This window comes from Cnephaeus nilssonii (genome assembly GCF_951640355.1).
Source record: "Cnephaeus nilssonii genome assembly, chromosome: 4".
NCBI lineage: Eukaryota > Metazoa > Chordata > Mammalia > Chiroptera > Vespertilionidae > Cnephaeus > Cnephaeus nilssonii.
Window position 1 is genome coordinate 29,885,512 of NC_137075.1, and position 19,926 is coordinate 29,905,437.

Sequence of the window (19,926 nt, forward strand, 5' to 3'; positions counted from 1 at the left end):
TTCCTGTCAGGGCACTATCATCTATCTTTCATTACTGAAAAGCACCAGAAATCCCGATGACTCCTAGATGCTCCTTCCAATAAAGAACGCTAGGTTGCAGGTTGGGAAAGCGTATGGGAGGCAGCTAATTGATGTTTCTCTCTCACATCAATGTTTCTCTGTCTCTCTTTCCTTTCCCCTCTCTCTAAAAATCAATAGAAAAAGCATATCCTCAGGTGAGGATTAAAAGAGAAATGCAGTGCTGCTTTCTTGGGTAATTAAAACATAAAACATGTCTTTTCAGAAAATTAAAAGGTCAAACGCTTCTATTTATTTTTTGAAAAGTTTATTTGTAGCATAAGGAGTATAATATAATAATTATTAATGAGCTGGGAGCTGCTTTTTTATTTCTTCGGTTTTATTGCTGGTAAGAAAATGCAGAAAACAACGGATAAAATGTCCATGTCTATATAACTAGAATGATAGAGGTATAAGTGAAATGGAGAAGTAGAATTTAAAAAAAAAAAAACCAAAACACAACAAAACATGCTAGAGAATGGAGGCTTAATTAGAATGTAATCTCTGATAAGCTTCATTGACCAAATCAGCTCATAGGTGACTGATCCTTAGTGTCCAGGTATTAAGATAGTCTCTGTAATTGCTGGCATATCATAGCTAGGTTACCATTAAGCCCACTATGCACATTAAAAATCATATCTTCTGCTTCTGGGCACCAAGGAGTGGTGGGTAGTATTTAAATATTAAGTCTGAAAAAGTGAATAAGAGAAGGGTGAAATAAATACCATAAAAAGACACTACAATGACTTTCAGTAAGCTTATATCTGTAAGGCGATTTAACTTACACATGGCAATAACAAACATTTTCTGAACTATTTTAGAAATATTTTATTTTTAGAAACTTGTTAACAGTAGATTTTCAAATTCTAAGTCAGTCTTTCTCCAAAACTACATTTTACTGAATATTTTGCCCAAGCTTTAATGTAATATAGCTTTGAAATATCTTTATCTTTAATTATCTTCCTCCCCCTTCTTTTACTGTCTTAAAACAATCTAGTACTAAATCCCAGCCCTAATTTTTCGTTAAAAAACATCCTTAAATATTTTTGTACACTTCATAGAACACTTTGATTGCACAATGTCTGGCATCAGCCTGTTTCTATCTTGACTACCACATACTTATTCCAAACCCTGCTTTTATTCTCACCACAACTCCGTTTTCTTATACCCAGTTCTGTGTATAAATCCTCCTTATTTTTGGTCATGAAAGCTATGGTGTAGTTTCCTATTACATCATATTCAAAATTCTGGACTTAGGTTCACAGACATTTACCAATATCCACTAACTTACCTGCTTTCCCTTTCTTTCAGCTCTCGGCGTTTCTTCTTCCCTGACTTGAGGCAAACGTTTTTTTTCCCATACACCAGATGAACTTTTATTCTCAAACTAAATGTCATTCTCTTCCGTGTTCAGCAGACTATCATCTATCTTTCAACTGAAAAGCACCAGAAATCCCAATGACTCCTAGATGCTCCTTCCAATAAAGAATGCTAGGAATGGAGTTAGTCGTATTCATTTCCATTCCCTTTTCTATGTAGCAGGAATTATATTTTACTCCATTCACTCTGATTATTGCTTCAGATATGCAGGCATTTGGGGTTAGAATACCACAGCATTACAGTGCAAGTCCTTTCCTATGCCTGCTTAATACTAAAGCCATCTTTCAGGTTGAAGTGCTGTAGTGGAAAATATAGAGGAGCATCTTTGTTCTAGAAATCTAGTGAGTGCTTATGCCTTTTTACATATTTTAATTCATTGCTATGTACATTATTTCATGTGACTGGTAAGAATTGTGAGAGCTAGGGGTGCAGCCGCTGTTTTAAGTGGGAGGGAACATGAAGCTCTAGTGTACTGCAATACTCAAGGGGACAGACTTTGGAATCGGGAAGAACTGAGTTTGAATTATTATTACAATGTTTGTACCTGTGTGCCTTTGGGTAAATTATTAAAATCTCTAAACCTAAAATCCTCACAAAAAGAGGACAGTAATAACTACATGATACACTACCTGTAAAGAGCATCCCATGTAAAGTGGATCACTTGGCACCTGGCAAGTACTTAGTAGAAACACGTTATCGGATTTGCCCAAGACACACTTTTAGAACATGCCTGCAAGGAACTGAAACCAAGATTTTGGACTCCAGACCTCATGCTTTGCCACTACCCCTTGCTTCCTAACACACTGATTTAATTAAACGACTAACCTGATAAGATGACCTTGGGCACAATACTTCATTGAGTCCGTTTACCCATCTGTAAACTGAGTCTTTTCAGACTTTCAGGGTCTGTTCCAGATAAATTAATATTTCCCCCCTGTAGGTTGAAGTTCAAGTGCGTAATATATCCAAGATCTGTAAAACCATAAGCTGTGCACATTGCAATGAATTTTATTCCTATATGCATATTTCGATCAATATTTAATTTTCTGGACACACTCAGCTGTTGCCTGTCTTCCGTCTGCGTACCAGCGACTCGTGAAGGAAGGACCCAAATGCTTAGCTGTATTTATTTATTTATACCCTGGCTTGTTCCCGAAAGGATTTAAGGCGGGAGGGACACTGTACATTCCCTAAGGATGTTACACAGTGCGAGTCAGAAACACTCCTTGGGCTAATCACCCGGTCGGAAATCTCCGATGAGTGAGACGTTAACTAAGGTCTCTCAGCTTACTCTTAAAAAGAAAAACGAATGCACTTAGCTAGAAGTTCTGGGAGCATACAGCTCAGGCTCGGACCTCAGCCTTGACACTGTCCCACCAGTTGTCCACGGTCACTCGAATGCCCTTCCCAAACTCGCCCAAAGCCCTCGCCGCGCCGGTCCCGGCGGGACGGACACCCCACCCCGCCCCTTCGCTCGCTCTCACCCCCAAGATCCCTGATTGGAAAGGGGCCCGAAGCGCCCGGCTCACTCCCCCACTTTATTGGCTGGCCCCGCTGTCAGTAATCCCGGCTTCCCGCCTTCCAGCCTAGCGCGTTGCTCGGACCCCTCGGTTTCGGCGACAAGCCGCTTACGTTTGCCTGAGCCGCGTTGCCGGCTCCCCCACCCCCCGCAACCTTTCACCCCCACCCTTCCCACGGGAGCGCCCCCGCCCCCGGCGCGCGCCCCCGCGCCCCCGCTCCGCGCGCGCACGCCCGGGTCCCCCCGGCCCCTCCGCCCCCGCGGGCCGAGGCTCCGGCGCGGGGAGGCGGCGGCGCTGCTGAGAGGCGAGGACCCGAGCGCGAAGTGTGTGGGAGTCTCCGAACTCAACCCCTCACTACCCTCCCCTCGCAGTCACCCCCCTCCCTCCCGCTGCCCCCCCCCCCCCCCCGCTCCCCCCAACAAGCGGGAGAAATAATGAGCGAGACCGGGCAGCAGCGGCAGCAGCAGCAGCAGCAGCAGCAGCAGCGCCGAGCAGCCCAGGCAGCGGCAGAACCGCTCCGGCAGCGGCGGCGGCGGCAGCACCAGCAGCGGGAGCGAGCGCAGCGCTAGCGGCGCGGGGACCGCCGCGCTCCTGCCCGGCTCCTGCCCTCCTCCGCCGCCCGCTCCGCTCCGCATCCACCTCCTTCCCCTCCTCCTGCTCATTCACTCTTTCCCTCGCTCTCCCCTCCTCCTCGGCTTCCCCGCGCCCGCCAGCCCTCGCGCTCCCACTCCCTCGGCCCGTCCTCCCGCTCCCTCCTCCCGCTCATTCACTCGCCCCTCTCCCGTCTCCACTCGCTCCCCCGCTCTCCTTTCTTCTCCTTCTTTCACCCTCCGTCTCTCACACCCCCTCCATTCCCTAGTCTCCTTCCTGACACTGCACTGCAGCTGCTCCTCAGCCCTGCCCCCTCCCCAGTGAGAACAAACCAGCAACATAGCTTTTTTTTTTCTTAGAGATTTCTATTGATCCGATTAAAAAAAAAAAAAAAACAACCTTAAGAAACTCCAAACGCAAAAAAAAAAAAAAAAAGAAAGAAAAAGCCAAAACAAAAGGGAGAACCTTCTCCCCGTAGCAGCGGCAGGAACTGCAAACATGATGGCGGCAGCTCCCATCCAGCAGAACGGGACCCACACTGGGGTTCCCATAGACCTGGACCCGCCGGACTCGCGGAAAAGGCCGCTAGAAGCCCCCCCTGAAGCCGGCAGCACCAAGAGGACCAATACGGGCGGTGGGTATCGCTTCCACCTCCCCGCCGGCCCCATCCCCCGCCGCCCGCCCTGCCTCCCTCCCTCCCTCCCGCCGCCCGCCCGCCCGCCCTCCCTCCCTCCCGCGGCCCGGACACCTCCAGCCCGAACCCGCGGCTCCCGCGCCCCTGGCCCCGCGCCCCCTCCCCTGCACCTGCCCCGCACCTCGCCGTCTCCGGACACCTTTCCATTTCTGTGTTTATCATTCATCAAAATGGCGACCGATTTTTCGGAATAGACCCATCTTTCCATGTAATCGGTCGAAAAGCTGACCCTTTAAATATCCTAGACCTGGGCCAAGGGGGTCCGCTAAGGAGGAGGAGGAGGATGACCCCCGAGCGAGGTGACGGCCGCCCGAAGAGGCGCGCTGCACTGAACTGTGTGATAAAATAAATAAATAAGTGGCGCTCGGGTAGCGGAGAGCAGAGGATTGGGGCACCTGAGAGTTTTCCTCTCCATCCCCTTGCTTTTGGGCCACAAGTAGTCTGCACAAGCTCGGTGGAGTGCAGGCTCTTAGCGCACTTCACATTGTCGGTGCAAATTCCTCATTGATTTGTCTTCCGCGGTGTGCACAGGAGGGTGGGGGTGCCTGGTACTGTGACTTGTTAGTTAACATCCTGCGCTTCCTGGGGAAGATGAGTTATAACGGGACCGGTATCGCTTCTTCATTTGCACTGGAGTCATCTTAACAATGCACCCGATGCATCGAGGCAGAGGTGAATTTATCGACAGCATGTGCCTTAGAGACGGATGGGGGGCTTGCGAACGGCACACCCGCAAAATTGGGAACATTCATTCACAGAAGGAAGCTGGATTTTCCGGGGTGTTTCCTCTTTAAGACGTGATCAGTTTTTTTTGCGGAAATTAAAGTTTATGGAGTTGGCTCTAATTTTTAAAACATTGCATTTCGTTCTTTCTTGGTTCATCTTACCCCCTTTCCGTTTTAAATGTTGTAGTTATTTTGGAGAAGGGACCTTATCTGCTCGGTCATTTTTAAGTGTATTTGATATAAATGACTCCTAAGCTTTTTAAGCGCTGGCAGAATTCTTAAGGTCTTTTAATTAATGAGCTTAAAGGAGATCATGGTAGACTAAGAAGTGCTGAAGAAATACCCCCGGATTAGTTTGATTTGCCAGTTCAAATCACTTTGAGTTATTTCCTGGCAGTTATTGAAGGCTTGGAATACACCCTACAGTTTGGGTGGATTATTTGGTAGGAGAATGGTTGTTTTGCATACTTTAAGTAGGATATTTGTAATGGCTAATTGTAGTCCTTAAGTGTTTGCTAATGTCAAACAAACATAGTTCATCACCATTTACCGTCCTTTTATTTGTTTTGCGGTATGTTACGAGAAGGTTTGTCATTTTATAAATCTCTCGAAGTTTTGTGAAAGGGTCAGTTCATTTTGTTTTACCATAGTAACCAGATAGAATTGGAAGACTTCCATGTTTGGAATAACAACTGGAATTTAGTCATCAGTTTCTACAGTGCTGCAAAATAATAGAACATGTTTAGATTTTAAATCCAAGTTTGAAAATATAAATCTTACAAAATGGGAAACATTTGTACACACTTAGTTTTCCGTATAACTGTTTCATTTTTGTTCTTTAAAAAAAAATTAACCCCCTATTTCCTTCAGCTATATGCCTAATGTTCTAATTGCTGGTTTTCTCTCTTGAGGGTGGAGAGGGGATACAGAGTTTAAATTACCATGTTAACGAAGTATATTTCTTTGCCTTTTTCAGAAGACGGCCAGTATTTTCTAAAGGTTCTCATACCTAGCTATGCTGCTGGATCTATAATTGGGAAGGGAGGACAGACAATTGTTCAGTTGCAAAAAGAAACTGGAGCCACCATCAAGCTGTCTAAGTCCAAAGATTTTTACCCAGGTAGGTGCAATGGTGAAGAGATTTTTTGATAAGTCCCCAAGGAAAGAAAGAGAAGTTCTTTGTGTGCTATATGCTGTATTGAAAGAAATTCTCAATAGTGTAGGCTTTATTGTATTTATGCATTTACTGTATTAGAATGTTTGTGGAAATTCTTAAAGACTATTTCCATTGTTGGTTATGTCTTTTTTTTTTCTATAATAGATATACTGTGTCTGTGATTTAGGCCAATTGCGAGGTGAATCTCCTAGGTATTTCTAAATACTTTCTTCCTGGGGAAAAAGAAAACACAGCAAACTCTGAAATTTAAAGATAGAAGCATTGACAGCTGGCATCAGGAAATAGGGTTCTTCTGAAGTTTTCAGACATCATTGTAATGACAATTAGTCTAGAGTGAATTCAGAAGAGGGGGTAGGAAGCCTTTTTAAAGAATGGACCATTTACTTCTAAATCCATTATGTACCTCTTTCTGCTTCATTGCTTTGTTTGTTGGCCCTGGAGTGAAGTAAAGAGGACAAGTGCTGCCTCTTCGGATTTTTAAAATATTGTGTTTTTAATGTAATTGTGACAAGAAAATATATTATGTAAGAAGTAAAATAATGCTTCAAAATTTTGTTACTTGAGAGCTGCGTTTGATTAAAATATGTTAACAGTTCGTTTGGTACTGTAACCCATTAGAATATGGCAAGTTTACAAGGTGGTATAATTTTTTTTTGTACTTTTCAGTGTGCTTTTTAAATTTCAGGTGTCATACAGTTATGCATGTTCATCTTCTTTTTTAAAATCATTTTGCTTCTCAATATATGGATTTTAAGCTTAATTGGAAAAACTCCATAATTAACTAGTGTATTTCCTAGATAAAACATTCATTGATTTGCTTTTACTTAGATGTAACTTATGCCATTTTGGGGGCTATTCTGTCTTCATGGTTAAAAAATTTTTATTCAGTGCTGAGAGGAACCGATACTGCTATTTTTTTTTTTCCTGGTGGCAAAGAAAAGCTGATTTTCTTTCAGTGATCTAATTCAGTAAGAGTTCTTTAATACAGCAAAGACATCTGTCACGAATGTAAGCAGAACATTTGGAGGATTTGTTTTTCATAGCCAATCACTTGCTGGTAGAAAATGGACCATTATGCTGGTTAGGAAGGTTTTAGCATGGTTGAAACTTTCATTTGTTATGTAAGTTAAGTGTAGTTATATTTGGTGAACATTACATTTATTAAACTAAAATGTAATCTATGAGATATGATGTCCTTCGAAAGTTTGTTTCCTGTGAGTGTAGTTTTGTAGGTGGCTTTCCGTGTCTCTGAAACTTTCCCTATGCATTAAGAAAGTTTGCTAATATATTTACATTTGTATATTTAAAAGATATATCACGATGGAAAAATTCAGTTTGGAATTGTGAAAAACCTAAATATAAATAAAAGCACTCAAAAGAGCTTGATTGCAGAATTAATAGCGTGATAGTTCTAGGAAAAGACTGCAATGGTAAATTAAATTCACTTTCAGTAGGTGAAAATGAAATAGCTTTTTTGCATTATACATGAGGCGGTATCAGATGTTCAGGGATGTTTTAGAAAATTGGTGTTTATCAAGGATATTCCAAATAGTAAATTAAATGCCTTTTCATTTGAATACAGTTTATTTTCAGTGGTGTAGAAAGGGTACACCAAGAATTATATCTTTTGTTCTTAGTCCACTTAGTGGTGCATTTTTTCTTATTACATTGAAATTGGTTATTTTATTTATAGTTCGGAGTCATGTTTTTCCTATAGAAAAAGAATATTTGTTTTTTAAAAAAAGAAAACTAAAATGTGTTGACTAAAATTTTGTGTGTGCAGTGACGTAACCTGATCAAATGTGAGTTGAAATGTCTGGATACAAGAAGGCTTATACTCTGCCTGTAACAGGTGGAAACAAATCATACACTATAGAATCGATTTTAAGGATAAGACAAAGCCTTGTAATTTATAAGAAGCTTTAATTCTGAACACTTTGTGTTTTAATAAAAATTTAACTAGGTTATTACAGATGTATCTCTCTTCTTCTGATAGACTTTAATTATAATAGTTTTCCTGTTCACACTTGACCACAAGCCTGTGGAATTAAAGTCCTGGTATTCTTCACAATAACAGTCTCTCAGTGCCTTTCAACTTCTTTTACTTCGATATACAGATATACTTAAGGCATACTTACTTTGCTCATCTCGGATGAACTAAATTTTAAAGCTTTTCTTTATATTGGGAAGTTATAAAGACTTTCTTGTAGGATTATGCAATAATTCAGAAGTACATTTTTGTGTGTTTCATATATGTATGACTCTTTATTCTATTGGAATGAATATGCCTGATGTTTAACCCATGAACATTTTCCTGTGTCTCATTTGGTAAGATAGTGTATTTGGTGAAAGTGTACTTTAGTTGTAACCTAATGGATTTTCTCAAATTACCTAAGTTTTGAAACAGAATGCAACTGTGTTCAAAAGGTTTAGATAAAATACTACTACATTTGACAAAAACTTTCCTCAGGATATGTATGCAAAAAATAGACACACTTTGGGGATGTTTTAATAAATTTCAATGCAAATGATATGTGCATTGTTTTTAGTATAGCCAATATAATCTTCTCATATTTATCATATTTCTTTTTCTTTTTTTTTGCTCAGGTTATATCTTGAAAATGTCTTAAGCAACCTTGCCTTTCTGAGTAATATTTTATATTTATGGTTGAAATAAAGAAAATATTTTTACATATTAATTAATATGAATTTAGAATTTGTAGTACTGTATGTTGCATTGTGTATTTCAGCATGTCATATATTAAATACAATAATTTGGGGAATTGTATGATGAAGATTGTAAAGTCCATTTTTCAACTACTGTAATCAGAAAAAAAAATGACCTACAAATAGATTTACTTTTTGTTGTGTGATGTAATTCATTTATTTTTAAAAATCTAAATTTTACAGAATACTAACATTACTGGTGGTTTATGGATATATCTTTTTTCTTAATTAAAGCAACCTAATATGATGTATTTATATATCAGTTTTTATAATTAGGTTATTTAAAGGTGTTGCCATGTAGTAAAAACCAGCTTTCTCATTTGGGGGACTATGTGGCTGTCTCTATTTTCAGAATGGTAGGAGTGTTCTTTTCTTTTTTTAATTGGCATCTGAAGGTGTGTTTAGTTCTGTTAATAAACAGATTGATTTTATCTGTTAAAAATATTTAATGAATGGTTCGGGTAGGTAATTGGAAAAACTTACTAGTTTAGAGAAGTAGAGGATGTATAAAATAAATATTTTCATATGCCTTAGATTTTAGAAGACTTCATTGTGTACCTATTTTTTATTCTATTGTATGACACTGGAGCTATTCATTATATCAATCAAACAGGAATCTTTTCACTATAATCTTGGCATATATTTATGTGTAATTTATACAGTTTTCATATTTGCACTTAAAAATTGAATCACATTTAATTACTATTATTCTTTTCTTTTATGGTCCTTATGTTAAAATTTGAACATATTATACCTACATTTATTATATTTTAATTGTATCACTGTCCAACTTAGGTGATGCTTTTTAAAAAACCATAAATCATTTGTATGTTGCATTTTTTAAGAAATCATGGAAAAGCTGAATGTAAATGAATTTTTCTTTTAGTAAAGGAAATATCCCAGACTGCCTTAATTTTGACATGGGGAAAATTCAGTGGCCAATTTAACCTTTAGAATTGGAATGATCATTTTTTCTATGGAAATCAGAGAAGTTAAAGCAGTTTAAAATAGATCACTTCTTTTGTTTACCTTGTTGAAGGAAGGGTATTATGATATTAGCAGTGAATACTTTTAAATAGCTATTAAAAGTTATAGTTTATACTCTTTGATTCAGAGCATCTTAGAAATTTATTGGTATATATTTTAAGCCAAAATTAGTAGATAAATAGAATTCTATCAAGTAGAAAATCAAGTAGTATAACTTCCAATATTGTTCAGTTTAATAGGATAGTTACCTTTTACACTGTTCTATACCTTTAATTTCAGTATGATAAAGAGTTGCTGATAGATAACATGTTTTTTTTAAATCTTAAAGTTGTAATATTTATATTTGTCATACTACTTATTGTTGTGAGTTACTTTATATTTTATCTCTCTGTATCCTCAGTTGAAGGAGGAACCATAATCTCTCACTTAGATATTAATGCATCGCTGAAAATTTGCTTCAGTTTTAATTCTTTCTCACTTTAAGCTATAGAAGACCTTAACATCTAAAGGAATGTTACTGGCATAGCACAACCTATATTAAACTTGTCTCCAAAAGATAATACTTAACTCATATAAGCAAATGTTTTATGGCATGGAATTTTTAGAAAGATTGAATTAGCCTTAAAAATCTTAGCTATTCATTTTATTTCATTCTGATGTTATATCTTTTATCATCCATTTAGTAAGTTATGGAACATCATTTATAGTGTCAGTGTTTTCATGAATAATATAACAAAATGTCCTTTAAAATTTGGTATTTGAATGAAGCCTTCTGGATTTTGGAAAAATAGCTAATTTAGAATCTGTGACATTGTAAGGAAATGCAGTATATCTAACAACTTTGTCTTTCAAATGTCATCCCCAAAGGATTTCAGGAACAGTTAAATATAGTGAACACAGTTGGTGAAATAGCTCAATATTTATGTATTGAAGATGTTTTGTATAATATACAAAGAGGAATAATTATCTGTGTCTTGGGAACTATAAGAAGTATGTGGTGTCACTAAAAACTCGATCAACAAACCACCAATTAAAACTTGCCTATGTTATACTTTTGCTTTTTCCCCCTCTGGTTACAGGGGATTAAGATTTTTAAGCTCTTACATGACACAAATGACATTTATTGAACACAGTTATGCCACTTGTTGACTAAAATTCAGTGCTTAACCTAACATATTTTACTATAGAGTTTAGCCTTAGTTGTTTCCAGTTTAGTGGAGCTATATTTTAGAGCACAACTTTATGAGCAAGTGCAGCTTTTCAAAATAAAATTGGGGGAATGAGGGCGGGAGATTTGTGCTTGATTGCCATCTCATTTCCATCTTTGGATACAGCTCTAGCATAAAGTTAAACAACATCTGCAGAGATCTGACTGACAAACATCTCTCTGGGACTCATCATTGCAGCCTGCAGCAGGTGCATTCAGCTTTGCAGTCTTTTCCAAAAAGAGGTTAGTTTGTTCTAACATTTATCAGTAGACCAGTGGGAGCAAGTGACTAGAGAGAAGAGGTTGGTTGTCACTTGTCCAGTGCTGGAATACTACAGGTAATTGGACTGGACTGGTGGGCTCCGCAGCAGTGTGTGTCTCACATTGCACTGCAGCTGCTATGGAGCTTAATTAACCTGACCCTCAGAGACTGGAGTGTCATAGCATAAAATGCAACATGCAAGAGATGAAGCAGTACTTTTCAATAAGAACTTTCTGATGCTCGGGTTGGTGAAAGTTCCATTTTCATCCTATTCTTTAAAGATATGTCATCAGTTTTTTCATTTATCAATATGCAAATATTAGAAACTAAACTAATTTTCATAAATCTGATAGAATCCACATAAAAAGAAGATGGAGAGGTGGCTTTAGGTATGGAAGCAAAAGTAAAATAAGGTTAGTTCCGAAAAATTTAAATTTTTCAATTCCAATGTATTTGAAAGTATATTTTCAAATCATGAGGGAGTAGAAAAAGTGGAAATACATTGTGTCCTTTTTGCTTTCTTATCTTAGATTAACGTTTGTTCATTTATTTTTATTGGACAAATGACCCATGTAAAATAAAGTGTATCTTTTCAGCATGTTAGGAGCTTTGACATGCAAACTTTGCTGAGTGTTTTGAAGTTTTCCAACAAATAAGACAAGGATAGCATGTTAAAAATATTTTTAGGATGTTACAATGTAATATTGAGGTGCTGTTGAAATGGTTCTTTACCACATTTTATTACAAGTAAATTAAAATTTGACTAAATAAAAACTCTAAAAACATCAGTCTGTTATTTATTTATATTTTAAGTTTCTTAATGGGTTGGAAATACTGACTTACAATATACTGCCATGACATATAGAGAAGTTTCTTGTGTGTTCTAATAGTATTCCCAATTAATATAGGTATCCCATCACTGTCCTGTTTATTAATTGGCCCTTGAATGGAAACAGTTCCTGAGGTAAAAATGTCAATTAAATCTTCCAAGGTACTATAGACTTTTAAAAATAATTGAGAATTTAAAAATCATTTGGAGTCTGTGAAACAGCTTTACTCTTAGTTTTACTAATTTGAACTTTTTCGTATCTATTGAATGTAACTTGTCAGTTACCTAGTTAAGTTTTAGTTTGTACAGAATTTTTTTGGTAACATATACTTTTCTTGAGGAATTTTTACCAGTATTGCCAATAACTGATTCTGAAGCTACCGTTTGTAAGAAAAGTCTATTAAATTTTATTTTGCTTAAAATTTTCATAGTTCGTAATTTATTGGTAATTATGGTAAATATGTGAAATAAGATTAAAATAATTATCTCTAGACATCAAGAGCATCATTCCCACATGTTTAAACATATTTAATTTTTCAATCAAGATTTTTTATTTATGACATTGTGGACTATTATTTTCTTATCAATTCTCATCAATATAAAAATGATTCTTTAAAGTTTCACATATATACTTCACTGTCATTTTTAAGTTTTTGATTAAAAATATAATAAGATTAAACATTTTAAGACTACAAAGTATAAAAACGAATGTTATGTACACTGACAAACCTTTCGAGATACTTTCAATATTTGCTAAGTTTCAAGCCATTATATGGATATCCTTTTCCATAACAAAAGTTGATCATGAAAACACATAATATCTGCACTCCATCATTGATCTTTTGCTGCTTCCTGCAGGGCCTGTCATAGCATCGTTGACAGGACCAGATGAAAAATGAAATCAGTATCTTGAGTTTTTTAACAACAAAATGACTCAGGTAAGATTATTTGGTGTGGAAAATAAAACATTTTTTACCATTATTAAACTAATTTTATTTAATAATTGACATATAAAATTATTTTTTTAAATTTTAAGACCTGTTTGTGTCTTACTGATGTTCAGCATATTTGTAATTTCCAATCAATTTTATTCTGAACTCAGTAATTTTTAAATTTTAGACTGTAATGTTTCTTACTTTCCTTGTGAAGCTGAGCAAACTTTTTGAAGTTTTGAGAAATAACTTTTCTTTCTGTTTTAAAGACTAGTTATACATTGAAAACTAGATATATATATTTTGGAATAGTTATACATTGAAGGCCCCATATCTCATTTGCAGGATCAGTTTTCACAGAATGAACTTATTAATAATTAAGACTTCAAATTCTGTATTCCCTCTAGGATATAATAAATGCTGACTCGCAGTTGATTCAGTTTTTAAAAATCATTCTTATCCTAAAAAGGAAAGTTTTGTCTTCATTTAAATTTTTAATAATTTGCTGCTCTAGGAATTAGATTGGGCAGTGATTCTATTTTAAGGTCTAATAATTTGGGGGAAGGGTAGAATAGAATGAATGGGGAAGTACATTTCATTAACAAAAAATAGGGAATTGTAGTACATGTTTTTGTCTTATGTTACTAAATATTTTAGAAAAACTAGCATTTTAATTTGTGTTATGTTTATTTTTGAAATACTTGTTTTTGAAGAAGTTAGTGTTGAAGGCAAGTGAGCTCTTAGAGACTATTGATTCACAGTCTTAATCTTTGTAGAACTCATTTTAAATTTTTCTAAAACTAATTTATGCTTTTTATAAAGTCATAAAAGTACTTTGAAAAAAACTAACCTAGTTTTACTTTTTAGTTTGAAATCTGTCTAGAATCTTTTCTCTTGTTAATTATTATGTGTATTTGTCAGATGCTTCTAGGAACTCAGCTGTAGGCAGCTCTTTGGTCAGTATGACTTAGAATTATTACAAAACATCTTTTCTTTGTAAAGGAATATGGGTATGTTTTTCTTTACCATAAAAAGTTGTGCTTTTATTGTTATTGTCCCCTGGAGTTTTGTTTTAAAATGTTCATAGTATATGGCATCTCTGTCAAAGACTTAATGAGGATACTTAGGAGTGGTGAAGAGGCTTTCTTTTAAAGGGATTGGAAAATCCTGTAAAACTAGTTGAGAGGAATGGAGCTTAGATATGATCTCTTCCAGAATATTCATTTAACAGTTTGAGGACACCAAGATAGCAAGAGATTACGTGATGTATGCCAATAATTTTCTTGTAACTTTTAATTGTGTTTTCTAACACAGATCATAATTTGTGATATTATTATAGTAAGTATTTCAGTCTCTCTTGGTTTTGCTCGACACTTTCCCCCTTTTTTTTGGATATGACTCAGGAAATATATCTTCACTACTCCTCTCTTTTCTTTCCAAAATGAATATGTCCACCCCCTTTTTTAAAAACTAAGTTGAAAGCCAGTAGTTATTTTACAGTAATTTTTTGTTGTTGATTTGCTACACTGGAGTCTAAAGACAGGTTTCTTTATTATTACCACACATTTAAAAATGATATAATGATAAATTATATTTCCTGGTCATTTTCTGTTTACCCATAATTGTATTGTTTAAAAATGAAAATGGCAATATTTTCAGAGTGATTTGACTTCTGTAGCTTTGTAGCTTTTCTTCATTTGCAAAGTTTTTGAGTTCTTGGTTTTTTGGCTTGCTTCCATTGTTTCATAGCTCAATGTTTTCAATTCTTTGTTTTTGGTTAGAGTATTGACCTTAATTTTTAAAGAAGTATAGACTTTCTAAGTCAAATTTTGTTTCTTAGGATTTTTATGACTTTATAAAAATGACCCTAAGTATTGCATATTTAGCTAGGTATTCATAACAGTTGGTTTTAAAAGAAAATACTATGATAAAAAAATGAGCATGAGGCTAATTGTAAGGCAATCTAAATAAAAATGAAGATAAATAATAAATATTCATTTAAATACATCATTATTTTTTTATCCATGCATTTCATTAAATGAGTCCACTTTTCAGTAAATTATGATGTTGATGCCATTGGATTATTAGACCACATTCTGATATGATTAAGAAAGTACTTAATGTGATTTTGAAGATGCTTTTTATTCACAGTTTTAAATTAAAACAAAAAAAATTTTTGCAATAGTCTACTTATATCAGTTGAAAAATTGAGTTAAGCTCCATTGGTGTGAAGGAATTTATGTCATCCTTCAGGCTTGCTGCTATATCTTTAATATCCAGTCCAGTGCTTTAAACATAGATAGTACTTAAAATTTAAATGAATGTCTGTATGAATGAATGAAAGACCAATTTGAGGCTTCTTTGAAGGGCTCATGCAATATCATTACAATGGATGTAGAAGGCAATCCATCTTATTTTTTCATTATATTTCTAGCTTTTTTGTGATGGGGTGTGTGTGTTTGTGTAAAATCTGTATTTTGGGTTAAGTGAACTAATGAATTAAAAATGCAAACAAATAAGAAGTGGCCATAGAAGCACTAGGACAAATATGGGCCAAATATCAAGGAAGAAGAGTGGAGTATGTTAGGGGAATTTTGCTTTCTATTTAGATGTCCTGTGTGAAGAAAACCAGTGTTATGGAGAATATTCCAAAATGAAGAACACTTTAAAAATGTTCTGTCTTGCTCGGCCATGGTGGCTCAGTGGTTGAGCATTGACCTACCAGGAGGTCACAGTTCTGTTCCCAGTCAGCGCAAATGCCCGGGTTGCCGCTTGATCCCCAGTGTCGGGTGTGCAGGAGGCACCTGATCAGTAACTCTCATCATTGATGTTTCTAGCTCTCTCTCTCTCTCTCTCTCTCTCTCTCTCTCTCTCTCTCTCCCTACATCTCTGAAATCAATAAAATATATATTTTAATAGATGTTTTGTCTTAAGAACATGAGCTTAATTAATATTAATGAAGTAATGAAATACTTTCATTACAAGACTTAATAGTATATCGTATTATAGTTTACTTGCTGCCACGTGGATACTTGTGCAGTAAGGAACAGAACCTACTGATGACTTTTATTGAGATACCTTGAAAATCAAAATTACTAATCACAAAGTCAAAGTTACATTAGTTTAATATCTTCTTCCTCACCTATAGTGCAGAAATGAACATGTATATTAAGTACATTATGACTTTTAGAAAGGGAACTAGTTAATTTTCTTATTTACTAAGGAAAAAGTATACCAGCTCTCAAGTAGAGTGGGACTTATTTGCTTAGAATTTGACTAACTTGAATATCATGGTGTTAATATGTGTTTATTTGATCTTAAAATTTGAGATTTAAGGTTACTGAATTTGGGCTACCTCAGTCTTTTTAATACTTTTTAAATAGTTAAAACTTAGGGAAATGCATGAAATGCTAGTGGTTTTCTTATATTAATAAACACATTGTTTAATTTTTACTTTAATAAAGCAGTGAACTTCACCTCTGTACCACTCCTGTGGGTGTCCAAGTTCTGATAGAGGACCAAGAATGAATGAATGAATGAATGAATGAATCAATCAATCAATATTTTTTAAAAAATAAACCAGTGAACCATCCAATATTTAATAGATAAATCTATTTGGTCTCATGCTTAGTCCCCTACATCTTAATAAATTCTAACTTGTTTTTTTTTAAGCTGGTTGAGAATAGTGGGTTAAAATAACTTAGTGTTTCCTTACCTGGCTGGTTCCCCTTACCTTCCTTACTACCATGGCCAGATTTTAACATCTTTATGGACGATTATGTGCTCCCTTTGTGGATAGATTTAGGTGTAAAATGCTCTGAAGATATTTCTCTCAAACAAGGGAGTGATAAGAAATAAGAAAGATGAATACTGGTTATAAAATTTGATACTTGTATAATGATACAGTTATGTCTAGAATTTGAAACTACCTCTTTCAATGGCAGGATCTTGAGAGAAGAGAGTAGACTTCAAAGAAGACTTCAAAGAAAGCTGACAGGGTTTGAGGGTTGAATTTCAATATGCTGCCTGGACAAGAGTAGAAGGTCATTTGAAGCAAGGAGATAAAATGTATAGTCATGGAAATATGAAAAAATTCCTTGTATATTCAGGGGTCCAAAATTAGTTTGGTATTACTGGGATAAAAAGTGGATATTGCTGTAGGGGGAGAGTGGGGCAAGGGAGATACTTGTGTAAGTAAAAGAGAATGTACTACATATGAAAAAGGAAAAAAGTTTGAAAAAATACTCACCCTAGAGAAGAATTACCTTAAAGAAAAAGTACATCTGTGTATCTATATAATGACTGATAGTGGTACTGTAATTAAAATGTATGTATCATTCGTATAAATATAGATAGTGTCACTTGCACTTTGGAGGAAGGATTGACCTAGTTATCTAAAAAGAGTTGCGTTGTAGATTGAGGAGTCTGGCTTTCCGCTTAGGGAATATAAGTAGAATTAAAGAGAAGACTAATTTGTTTAGAGAGGAAAAGATTAAGGGCAACTAGGAATACTGAAAAAGATGTTAAAAAATATGAGAGCTATCTTTTATTACGAAAGTATGTGCCAAGTGTAGAAGAAAAATAGCTTGGGGACCTAGGAAGGACAAATAACAGTGAAGAATATTTTACTATAATCAGGGAAGATCTGGAGATAAAAATCTGTTTTTGAAATTTGTCCACTTTTATATATCTTGTTGTCTATGCAGGGGCTTTTAAAGTTAGTGACCATGGTTGTTTTTGTGTGTGTGTGTGTGTGTGTTTTTTTTACTAGTTTTAGTTTGCTTTTGATTCATAGATGTTTAGAATCATATATCTGATAATATTTTTCTCATTTCTTAAATTATATGAACATGTAGGCCTTTCTAGCTCTCTTGGCATGTGGGCAAATATATTTTTCAGTTTTATGAAAATTAATGATTTGCATAACACATACGTTTCTTTATGTTGAATTTGAAGCCATTCAAACACTAAAGTTTTGTTAACGATAGAGATATTGGTATGTGTTATGCCAATGAAAATGAAAATTGAGTCTTATTGGGGGATTCTCTGTTATGTAGGTATTTGGTTTGGTGTTTCAGTTGATTTTTGAGATTCAGCATCATTGATGAATATTTTGTATAAGAATCACTCTTAATACTTTATCAAATTAAGATGAATTTTGTAATACTTTGAAAAATATGGCACTCTTTTTATACTTAGAAAATGAGATTAAAATTTATCTGGCATTTTATACTGATTTATGAAATTATTAGTTAGTTATATAGGGACACATTAAAAAATTGACAGCCAAACTGACATTAAGTACCAGATGGGAATTTGAAATAAAAATATTCATTGTGTAATCTTTATTGAAGTACTCATAATTTAATAATACCAGTTGTGTAACTCAAAGGAAACATAAGCAAAGTTTCATTGTCTTTATTGATAATCATATCATGGGTATGATATCATGACTTGTTCTCTTTTTACATTTTTCAATTACAATTTACATTCCGTGTTATTTTGTATTAATTTCAGATGTACAGCATACTGTCTAGAATCATATACTTTACAAAGTGGTCCCCCGATATTTTCCGTACCTACCTGGCACCATACATAGTTATCACAATATTATTGACTATATTCCCTCTGCTGTACTTTACATCCCTGTGACTGTTCTGTAACTACCAATTTGTACTTCTTAACCCCTTCACCTCTTTCACACAGTCCCCCAACCATCCTCCCCTCTGGCAACCTCCAGTCAGCTCTCTGTGTCTATGAGTATGTTTCAGTTTTGTTTGTTGACTTATTTTATTCTTTCGATTCCACTTATAAGGGAACATGACTTGATCTTAAATGGGATGAATAATATAGGTAAGACAACTGCATACACTTTTTGCAGAGCCAATACAATACAATTCTATTTTGAAGAAATTTGGGGTTTGTGAAGTTTTTCAAAGTAACATTTGTTTAAATTCAACAACTTCTATGAATTCTGCCTTTAAAATGCTATTTTATTTTTTATTTATACCTTCTCCGCTGAAAATCTCCAGCCATGTTTTCTTTATGGTAATAATTTTATTTTTCTGAAGTGTTTATCTATTCTGTTTAGGAAAGGTATGTTCTTCTCAAAGCCTTATCACATTTTGACTTACACTGATGTGTTTAACATCTTGTTTAAAAAGCAGAATGGCTCTGGATATGAAAATGCAAACTGTGATAATAAGCTGGATATGCCGTATGTGGCAATTTAGGTTGGCATATATCTCAAATGGCATGTTTAATGTACTGTATTACTAATATTAGTAATTTTGCAGTGGAAAGCTGCTACTTTTATTATATGGTCTCATGCTGGTGGGCTTAGAATGCTGACAAACCTTTTACTTTATAAATCCCTCTTTTTACCTCTTATAATTTTTTTTCTGTTGAAATTATTTACCCATGATCTGTCTTAGTAACTGACTTATTAGTCTTCCAAGTTTGTGAAAATAAGAATCTTACAAATAGATAGTATGTAATTAGATGATTATGAACGTGAATAGTAACCATATATATTGTTTTTTAATGCTAATAGATTTGATGTGGCCAAAATGGTTTAGTAAAACAAATAATTAAGAATGGAAATCAATATTTTTATTTTTAGTAAATGTACATATATTGTTAGGAAAAGCTTTGAGGTTCTGTGGTCGTGGCAATAAAGCCATTTAAAGCAAACTACAATAAATATTGCCCCTTTATGACAGAATACTCAACTTTGAAATCATATTCCATCTTTCTTATGCATACTTTTTCCCCTTAATTCTTTAAAATGTTGTTTTTTTCAAAAGACCCTTCAAATAATTCAGCAGATTGTATTAAA

General features: G+C 35.3%; 1 protein-coding gene across 3 annotated transcripts in view; it reads left to right on the forward strand.

The window, feature by feature from the left end:
- Nucleotides 1–3,382: 3,382 nt before the first annotated feature.
- NOVA1 (NOVA alternative splicing regulator 1) overlaps nt 3,383–19,926 on the forward strand; it is a 149,524-nt gene continuing 132,980 nt past the window's right edge. The window contains exons 1-2 of one of the 3 annotated variants that reach the window (XM_079768553.1): nt 3,383–4,182; nt 5,944–6,087. In XM_079768553.1, coding sequence (XP_079624679.1) covers nt 4,047–4,182; nt 5,944–6,087 — 280 coding nt within the window. In that variant the 5' untranslated portion in view covers nt 3,383–4,046. Of the gene's footprint in view, nt 4,183–4,375; nt 4,915–5,943; nt 6,088–11,249; nt 11,309–13,014; nt 13,095–19,926 lie in introns of those variants that run through there. The other 2 variants (XM_079768554.1, XM_079768557.1) reach the window with 2 other exon arrangements.